Source organism: Gastrolobium bilobum, unplaced genomic scaffold (genome assembly GCF_033153095.1).
Source record: "Gastrolobium bilobum isolate Gb01-03AN ecotype WA unplaced genomic scaffold, APGP_CSIRO_Gbil_v1 utg18349, whole genome shotgun sequence".
In the NCBI taxonomy this organism is placed as follows: domain Eukaryota; kingdom Viridiplantae; phylum Streptophyta; class Magnoliopsida; order Fabales; family Fabaceae; genus Gastrolobium; species Gastrolobium bilobum.
In genome coordinates, this window is record NW_026899144.1 from 42,556 (window position 1) to 53,082 (window position 10,527).

Consider the following 10,527-nt stretch of genomic DNA (forward strand, 5'->3'; position numbering starts at 1 on the left):
GCATAAATTTTTTCTCAACCACACTCACATAAAAGGTAATAGGCAATCCATTAATTTTTATGTGAATGTGGCACAGAAAATTCTGCAAATATTTTTTTCATATAAAATGAGATTAATATTTTTTATATTATAAAAGATAAATTTTATCTCCACATAAAAGTGTGCAGAACACATTTTTGTTTCTTTCTTCTTCTCACATGATCTCACATATTTATATATATATATATAAAAGATAAATTTATCTTTTACAATATGAAAAATATTAAACTCATAACATATATAAACGCTTATGAAGTATTAAGAAATGTATTTCTCGATCCGATAGGTTAAACCAAACTTTCACAAACTATGGGCTTGTTTGAAATCAATTTTTAAAAATATTTTTTGACTTTAAGGAAAAAAAAATCATTTGATAAAACCTGTTTTGTAAAAAAAAAAATTAAAAACTATAACTACTTTTTAATTTTAAAATCAAATTTAGATAACATTCTTTTTATTTTTTGTTTTGACTTTTAACTTTCTAAACATAAAAAAACAACTATTTTACAAAATAGTTTCAAGAATACAAAAATCAGAGCACAATCAAACAAGTCCTATATCCTTTTCTAAGATTTCCTTATCTATATGCTTTGGATATATTTTATGATCGTTTTTCTGCCTGATTGTTCTCTCTTCATTGATTGATCATTAACCAAATCAATGCTCATGTTCTTCAAAATTTTGTATTAATTACTCAATTTCAATCGAAAAACACTTTGATAGTTGACATTATTCAATACTGCAATATATGTATTATCTCAGCAATAGCAATTCACATGTTTTCTCAGCAAATGAATAGGATGAAATTCGGGGTGACAATGCTGTCACAATCTTATATCAAGAAATTGCCACCTTTCTTGCTCTACAAGAATAGAATGAGAATGTTTGAGATATCCTATTCCCATTGTTTCTAACACCCAGCCCCTCCCCTACTGCCATTCTGCAGTTGTTTTTCACTTTGCCCACATACAAGTATGGATACGCATGATATATTGGCAAATCATACAGCTGTTACTATTGTAATGCGAGCATTTGAGGTTCGTTTACGTTTTGAGCCCCAACAGAGGTCTACCTTACCAATTTTCTTTTTCGTCCCTAGAAAGCCTTGACAATTTGGAGCACCACAGTGGCATTTCACCTCTGGACCAAATTGCACAAATCTACACACCCAAAATACCAGACAACGTTAATCTCCATTATCAAAAGTCACTGAAGAAATCCAGCAATGTAAAAAATCATAAATCAGATCATATGCATTTTTTTTCAAAAGAGAATGAGTATTTACTGTCCGCTTCAAAATGAAGCAGTGGTTGTATCCTCCCAAAAAGTACTCAATCCAAACTCATCAACATGATGCGCGTAAACATAAAATGAATCTATAATTTGATGTTTCCTGCAGTGCTAGCCTTTTGCATGAATGTTCATTGTAATGCTGTAGAAATTCTTGTAAGCCAGGAAGGAATATCTTTGTGGAGGAGCATATCTATCATGAGATAGGATATTATGCCTATCTTTTTCTCATGTCTTCTCTACCTACTCATCTTCAACACCATTAGATCACAATAATAAGAGGAGAGAAAAAGGATGAAAGTCAGCTGAGATTGTGACCTAACGATATTGAAAAGAAATAGATAAAGTAGACATGAAAAATGTAGGCATAATACATTGTCCCATCTACCATTAAATGCATGTGATTTTTATTGACTCAGTGGTCTGTTAGCAAACGTCCAATAAGGAGTCTATTAGGAAAATAAGGGTGACAATAGAGAAGTAGAGCCCTAATCTTTAACAGAAGTAACTATTTAGATAGGACAGCTGGTGTTAGCTACCAAACAGCTGCAGTAAGTATTAGACAGTTACATAGAGTGAGGGTGTGCATTGTTTTGGGAAGGAAGATGTTACAACAATGGATTGATTTTAAACACAAATTCACAAATCACAGATAAGAATAGAGCTCTCACAGAACATAAACATGCTTTAACATTCATTAATGGAGCAACACAAGAGGGAGATCCTCATAACAATGAGTAGCCTCCTTTTACTGAATAATTCCATGCTCTTGGACGCAGAATAATAATTGGAATAATTACTAAATAGCGTTGACACTAAAATCCAATCTGTGTATTTAAACAGATATAATAAAAACAGTTTACACATAAATTCAATTCTAAATGCACAACAGAATGCCACTTTTCATTTCTGATGAGTAATGTTACCAAATCCAGGTGTGCTAATTATTGCTACGTACCAAGCAGAAAGTAGGGGGTAGAGCCAAAATTACCTGTAATCGTATGTCAACGGCTCTCCAACTTCTATTGAACGAGCAGCAAATACACCCACACGTGTTTCACCATCAACTTGCCTAGAAGAAATCAAGAAACCACGAATTTAGAGCAGAAATATACAATGATAGTTCCCAGTGAATAGATAAATAGTTTCGTTTGGTAATCTCTGGCAGATTATGCCCAGTTATTCTAGTTATGAAACTTGAATCAATCAACTGCAAAGCAGGAGCTTATCATAAAGGAAATAATATACACAAACCAACAATGTTACTTGTTAAGCGTGATATGAACTGATTCATCAATGCAGCAGGGGTGGGCTTAAAATATAAACTATACTTTTGTTGGGTGGGGGGGAGGGGGGCATGGCTTATAAACTATAACAAATAGCCAAGCTTTACTTCAGTGCCTGAAATAGTTAGATATCACCATCAAGCAAAAATTCTATTTTGGCAGTGCATGTAAAATCAAGAACATAGGGATAAAAAGATTTTATGCATAAGCATTACAAAAAAAACATGTAGAAAGACGTTAAACATAGAACTCACTTATGCAGAAAAAATTGACAGCCTTATTTCCCTTCAAACCTTTTGCTAAAACACAACTATTTCTTACGTTATTATAGGCTGATAAGCCGTTAAATTAAGTTGCACCAAGATACCAAGTCCCTTTCGGGGTTCATTATGTAATGTACTGGTTATGGAATTAATAGAAAGTAAAGAGAAATAAATGAAAAGGATTGTACTTTATTTAGAAAATCTTCCTCTGCTTGCAAGAAGACTCACTATAGATAATATTACAACACTTAAATGAAGAAGATTACAAATTTACAACACTGGTGACAGTTACAAGGTTGATTCTTCTCAACCCCCCTCTCCAGAGGATTCTCTGGCCCACTTCCTTAACAATAAACTCTTGACACACACATAACTGCTTAATTAACTTCCTATTTTATACTCTACCTATTTTATTATTCAGCTACAGAACAGTTACAAATATCATACAGAACCATAACTACCCACTTATTTCCTATTTTATACTCCTATTTATTTTCTTATTCAAATACACAACATTTAAAAATATCCTAACTGTTCCTCTTTTTCTGAACTGTATGTTATTCCTTATCTTCTTGGTCCACATAGTCTGCCCTTTGCTTATTTCTTCTCTTATACGTATGAATTATTGGGGGTTTCTTTACACATTAATCCCGTAATCAAATCCTGCCCAAGTCAAATTCTCCCAGGCTACTTTTAATGCACTTTGGTCAACCTTCCCCCTCCCTAGACTTAGTTTTTTATACCTCCTATGTATTTGGAACCATTAAATTTAATTACGTCCACGGTTTGGTCAGGATAACATTATTTTCCATCTGAGTTTATGTAGCCAACTAGAAAAGTAGTCCTTAATGGCCCTAATGAGTAACAATTGTATCTTCAATCTTCCTTTAGAATTCAGTACCTTACTTGGCCCACAGCTCCTTTTGGTTGGACTATTATTTCTATACATAGGTGTCATATCAAAAGAATCATGTCTAACAAGCATACTTAAGGTCTAAAAACTTTATACCAGTACAGTAAATTAGACTAAGAAATAACACATCAGGGGACCCATAGTCCAAGATGACAACTTTGCTCTTGAGACAAAACCTCATGAAGAGCTTCTTTTGAAGCAAGAAATTGGTAAGTGCAAGGCTTGTTTTATCAAATTCTTTGTAACAAGAAAAAAAAAATGCAGTATTTTACATCTTAAGAAGATGGATACATTATGCTTTTAACAGTATGGAAGCTGGAAGCTGTCAGGAGAGCCTATGAAATGAAACCTAATAATAAAAGTGAGGCGTCCCAGGTCATTTATGTAGAATTCACAAAGAGACATGATAAACTATGAAAAATTTATCATCCAGACCAGACAATGTCAAAGCAATTAAAATTTACAACCATAAATTCAGTATCTGATATCTCGATGGTCTCAAATCATGCATATGAAGCATATCTTACTTGAGTACATCAAGGGGAGTTTACAGTGCATATCAGGAAATACTGTACTCCAATTTCAAAGAGTAATTTGGACCACCAAGAAATTGCATAATTATAGAATCCTTGACGAGTAAAAATATTGCAGCCAGGGACAAGTAGGGAAGAGTTTTTGACACTAACCACTTTTCCAAAACACAGTTGGGATCACAACTATGGTTTAAAAATCGTGATGTATTTCCCTTGAAAGTTGCATCTATTGTAAAGTCTTTCCGAATCTCACACATGTAAAAATTTTGTACACCCATGCGTTTCATTTCCCAAAGCCGTTCTTCACATGAAGCATCATCAATGACTGCAGAAGATAACATTTATGGTTAAATGGAGAAAAAGCGTAGTTTAAATATATAAGTTACAGAAAATATATGACTAAAGATCATATGCCTTTAAAGCATCCTGAATAAATGGCATTTTATATTTCTGAAAGACAAATTAGATTATGGTATAAAAAAAGGGGAGACAAACAATTTTTTGACAGGATAAGGCTTAGAAGTCATTCAGAAATATGAGCTACCTTCTCCAATATACTCAATAATAAATCCACCTTTATCGATTGTTTCAGCGGCCTCTACTCCCCATCCACAAAGTTCAGTCTGAGCAAAAGCAAGAATATATAGTAAGTAATTGATAGCAATAATTTTGGAAATGTAAGCCCAATAAAACATAAACCCAAAAAATACAAACATAAGATGATAAGAAAAATATCATCAATCTTACGGTAGTGAAATTTCACACCTTGACAATCTTGATCTTTTTCTCCTTGCGAAAGGGCCGATTATTGCAACTTTCTGAGCAGCGACAAGCCTTTGAGCAGCTTATGCATTGAACCCTGATAAATGATAATATATGCAATGCTTACTACATGAAGGGCCTTTGAAGCCTTTTAAAAAAGTGTATAGGCATAGGAGGAGAGCTCATGGGACTTGGGGAAATAATAATATGAAGACAGATGCTGGAAAAGGTGAAAAGGGTGAAGAGTTAGTTATAGGAAATGCCAAGTGGCAAGCAGTGAATGGGGAAAAGCATGTGGGAGGTAGTGGAGGTGAGGATTCAGAAAGAAGGAAATGGATCATAAGGTGGTTACGTTGGTGAAAGGGAGGTAGGCAAGAATCATAGGGAGTGAGCCACTGATAGGAGTGTTTCAGTTTGGAGTGGGTATTGGGTCTGTGTTATTTTTCTTAAGCACATTTCGTTTCTTGGCTATAGAGTCTGTTAAGGAATTTTAATCAAGTGTAGTGATTTTACTATTTGTTGCTGTTTAATTGTGTAAGGAGATGAGGCTCTTATTTTCTTGAAGTAATCAAATTACTGGTACAACTAGTATTACAGTGGCAAGGACAAATTACATAACCCTGCTTATGAAATCTTGACGAGTATATGAGTATTACAACAAATTACAGTGGCAAGGACGTATAAGACGTGGTTTGGTACTGGTAGATATTTGGTGTATAACTAAATGTGTACAACTTTAATCCATGGGGAGAAGGTAAACATAGATTTGTGGTCCAGACAAACATTATTTCTCAATATAATTTATTAGCTTAACAGGTGTTGCAGGCAATGGCATCTATATCTCGTTATCCTTCATGTCTATGATCGCCAAATTTCAACCTCTAAAAGCATTGATAAGTTGGATATGCAACAACAAAATTCATTGTCAAGTATAACAAGAAAGCCTACATTATCTACATCTACAAGAAGTTTCATTCAAAATAAATAAATAAATAAGCATTGGAAGATAATTCACATGTACCTGCACACACAACTATCAGAGCACGTAGAACTGCAACTGCACCCTGCCCCATCATCTACATCACTACGCTTCTTCTTCACTATGTATGCATCTGATGCTAATTAAGGCTAGCAACATAATAATCAGCGCAATAATTAACTTGAAAACTACTGATTCTACCAAGAGTAAAAATCAAATTCTTTTACTTAACATTCTAAATGAAATATGCTTATTTAGATTTTATTAAATATAGTAACTGCTTCAGCACAGCACACAAGATGTAGGATACTGCGTCTTATGTGTACATATGGTGGTGGCTCCATCTTACTGTCCATGTCTTTCCAAGTGAAGTCAATCTTAAACTCCTCATTGATAAAGGGAAGAGGCAATCGACAAAATACTTCCTGGAAAAAGGCAGGGTAAGTCAGAAAAATATAGCCATAGATATTAACAAAATTACAAAATTCTAACGCTAATGACCAGTGATATAGCTAATCGAAACAAACAAGGTGCCAGCATATATGATGAGCAATAAAAATGACCAATATACAGAGTCCATGACAATTTGCAGCATTTTAATAATATAAACTCCTTTCTTTCTCAAACACGTTATCCATTATCATCTGATAACAGGTATCCACAAATGCCAAATATACCATGCAAAGTGACAGTAAAGGATTCAAAAATGAGACAGACATATAATATATTCTTCGTAAAACTTACCGAAATGTCACTTGTTAAAGCATCAGGCTGCTCATCCAACAAATACAACAGTCCTGTCAGCCAGCCTAATCAATGAAAAATACCAATAAAGAAATAAAACTTTTAAAAGAAAAATCTAGTCTGGTGAGAAATATTCCACAATTCTATCAATCCAATTAAATGCACTCAAACCCGCATAGAATGAAGTATATTCCAGATTTGACAACTTCTAAGACACTATAAACATCAAATAAATTTGGGGTGTACCTAAGTGGATCCATAAGGAATATATAAGTTATTGTATGACAAGATTGTTGAATCGCAATACGTATTATGTATTGTTTGACTTTTTTTTATATGGTGTGCCATGAATCACATCGAATCCTAAGATTCATAAATATAATAATAAAAATTATCATATAAACCGTATTCTAAGCATTCAATTTCTCTTCCTTTATTTGTATTGTCGCTCTTTGAAAACTTCTATAAGAGACTATTTTCTTGTGCTTAAAGTCTATTTTTTCAGATTTATATCCGTTTTTATTTAAGACCGAAGAGATTTGCATTAATTTGAATATTTGTTTGATTATTTCCCTAATTAATTGTTAATTTCCAGATTCATTTTTGAATTTGAATCACAAACCATATCTCTGTTTTCTTTCCCTAATTAATAGTGACATTTCATTTTTTTTAATTGAAAATCGCAAATCTTGGTTTGATTTTCGAATTGTAAATTGTGATATGATACACGATTCAAAACTGAATCGTATGATACAGCGAGTCACAATCCAATACAGGCAACTGATTCGTATCTCTCAGCTTTTGTATCATGTTTGTATCATGTATCATATGATTCTAACAACTATGTTGTATGCACTATAAAATCTACAAGTTATTCAGAATACCAACATGGTACCACCAAAACTTTACAAACCCAATGATAATTCTTTCCTAATAGCTATTGTATCCTCCCCCAATAGCTATTAGGAAAGAAAATGAAATACAAGAGAAAGAAACCCAAAGAAACAAACAAAAAACTTGAAAACAGCCACACACCAGAGCAACAACAATCAGAGTAGTGAAAAAAATAAAAAAATAATTTAGAAACTAATCAGTGAAAAGGAAGCTAATATTGAACTGGAAACTTGCATATGCTCAGGTGACAAGGAAGGGAAAGAAACAAGAAATCAGATATTCCAAACAGGATAAATAACAGAATTTGAATATACCAGGGAATCTAATGGAAGCACGTATTGCAGTTTGCAGTATAATCAGTAAACATCAACAATAAAAAGTTCTGGTGAAAAGAAAAAATTGACCTTTCTATCCAGGCGCCAATCAGAAGGATGCCTCCAACAAACAACTTGCCCAGGATGATCTTTTATATGCATCACAGCATCTGGCCATGGTGCACATTTATTATGGAATGCTATTGTGCAACGCACACACTTCAAGTGCAGTTTTTGTTTACAAATGAAGCATACCTGCTCATTGAAAGACTTAATATGACTATGGCAAGACAAGGCAGTCAAAACAAAAGGAAAAAAGACTGTATCCAAGACAGCATGTAGAAAAGAAAATCCTAATTAGCAGTGATACAAATCTTAACATTTGGATGTACCAAACGCACTTCCACCGCCAAAAAACACAGACATGAACACACAAAATTTAGGTCATTAATTTAGCAAATGAAGAATATCTAAGAATGCTCGTTATTAATTTGACAAATGAAGCTAACTCAACATTCTCCAGAAATTATGAATACTTAGATGAGATTTGAGAATTGATTTAGAAAGTCTCGCACACATCCATATTTTAGAACAGGGAGAAGATACCATTCGACCCCAAGTTCATCCAGATGACACAAATAAATATAATCTAATATTCCCTCCCTATGTTAAACAACAGTTAATATGAGATGTTAAATTTCCAATTAATCTTCCATAAATTTTACTAGTGGACCGAGGCCATACTAATACCCAAACTGCCCATGAAACACAGTTATGATATGAAGTATATGAGCATTTCGTAGTTGCTAACACATGTGAATCTCACATGTCCCTAGCCAACTCTCATATCGAATCAGTATATTAAGGAAGTGGATATCAATATTCGTAAGAAAACAGAACCAATATTGCATTCAGTATAAACTTACATGCTGTGGACACTTGAATTTCTTCAGATTTGAAACCCCAACGGCTTCTTTTGCACATTCCGTATGGTAGCAGGCGTCACATCCACGAACAGAACATAATAGCTCCTCTCCAGGATAGATAAAATGGTGGCAAAAAGAGCATTCACTCTGAACCCAGACAAATTAAGGGGCAAAAAAAAAAAATTGAGTCAAAGAAATAGAATGAAAATTGGAATCGTGATGTTACTTGAGTCAAAGCTAAGTGCATAAAAACAGTTACAAGCCACTGGTGCTGTTCATTAATTACTAATTTGGAAAATAAACAAGCTTAAAAACTAAATTAAAAAAAAAAAAAAAAAGCCACAAAAAATACCATCTTTGGAGCGCCAACAAGAAAGGGAAGAGAGAAAGGATCCTTGACGCGATCCTCCAAGCCCTTGTCATTGGGTCGGGTCTTGACCCTATCCAAGGAACCGCGGCTCCGCTTCAAAATCCGAGCTTCACTGCCATTATCGGAACCGTAGCCATTGGGTCGGGTTTTGACCGGGGCGGAATCGGTGACATCCGAGGGCTTGATGTTGGAGCAGTGAGAGAGTGCGAGAGTAGCAGAGAGAGATAGGTTTCCCAAATCTGGCATAGTAATTGGCGATGGTGTGAATCTAAAACCCTAGAAAGATATATATATATATAGAGAGAGAGAGAAATCGAAAGAAGAAGAAGAAGAAGAAAAAATGAGCGGGAAAGTGGGGTTTTGTAATTTTCGGGGGTGAAGTGAAAGTACTGACAAGTTTATATTTACGATATTGCCAAATATACATCTTGCGCCGGAAAAATAAGGGGACCGCGGAATTTTGAATTTTGGTGAGGAAAGAGCGTCTTAACAAGTCTTCCAAAAGATGAAGTACTTCATTTACTTAAGAAAAGGTCGAGTACTTCAGAAACCGCAATCAGTCAAGAAAAAAAGTTTCGGCTTTTTATACTTACTAAAATTACAAAAACAAAATATGGGGAAAGTGTTTATAATGTTAAGAGAGAGATACACATAAAAATATATTTTTTTATTTAAAATTTAAATTAAAAAAAAAATCACTCATTTTTTCTCTCATGATTTTATATTTCTTGTGTTTATCTCTCTTTTAAAATGACATAACTTATGTCATTTAAAATGACAAACATCAAACCCAAAAAATATATATAATTTATGTTATATATTCATGGTTTAATATTTTTTATGAATTTTATTTCTTACGTATATATAAAAGTATGTAGAGTTTATGTGGACTCGTGAGGAGAAAAGATAATAAAAGAAAGTATGGGGCCACACACTTTTATGTGTATAGGGATAATTCTTTTTGAATTTCCTCAATCGGTTTATCCTTCGGATTAGTCCGATACAAGCGCTATCGGACCCAAAGCAGGGGCAACTCTCTAAAGATTTTGCATTCTAGAACTCGAACTCGAGACCTCTGATTAAGAGACACAAGTTCCTTATTACCATCAGAAACAATAAACTCATACATTTATTATGGAAAATTATACTCTTATGTTACATGAGATTCATCTCTCATATTGCACTCATATAAAAAGATGTGCCTTTCTTTTTCT

General features: G+C 33.7%; 1 protein-coding gene across 1 annotated transcript; it reads right to left on the reverse strand.

Annotated features, from left to right (window-relative positions):
* Window positions 1–1,020: 1,020 nt before the first annotated feature.
* On the reverse strand, window positions 1,021–9,559 carry LOC133287567 (histone-lysine N-methyltransferase ASHR3). Its single transcript, XM_061485197.1, has 11 exons — window positions 9,296–9,559; window positions 8,944–9,090; window positions 8,108–8,272; window positions 6,810–6,836; window positions 6,376–6,490; window positions 6,108–6,198; window positions 5,090–5,183; window positions 4,869–4,947; window positions 4,478–4,649; window positions 2,321–2,401; window positions 1,021–1,199 (listed from the first exon to the last, which is right to left on the reverse strand). The coding sequence occupies exons 1-11, from the start codon at window positions 9,557–9,559 to the stop codon at window positions 1,040–1,042; spliced, it is 1,395 nt and encodes a 464-aa protein (XP_061341181.1). The 3' UTR covers window positions 1,021–1,039.
* Window positions 9,560–10,527: the final 968 nt, after the last annotated feature.

Bases quoted from the DNA above. Each gene is read 5' to 3' on its own strand.
- LOC133287567 (XM_061485197.1), bottom strand. From the start codon at position 9,559: ATGCCAGATTTGGGAAACCTATCTCTCTCTGCTACTCTCGCACTCTCT. The intron at 8,273-8,943 runs GTAAGTTTATAC...TTCAATGAGCAG, and splicing joins AATTCAAGTGTCCACAGCAT to GTATGCTTCATTTGTAAACA. The intron at 6,491-6,809 runs GTAAGTTTTACG...GCCTTTTTCCAG, and splicing joins CTTTAACAAGTGACATTTCG to GAAGTATTTTGTCGATTGCC.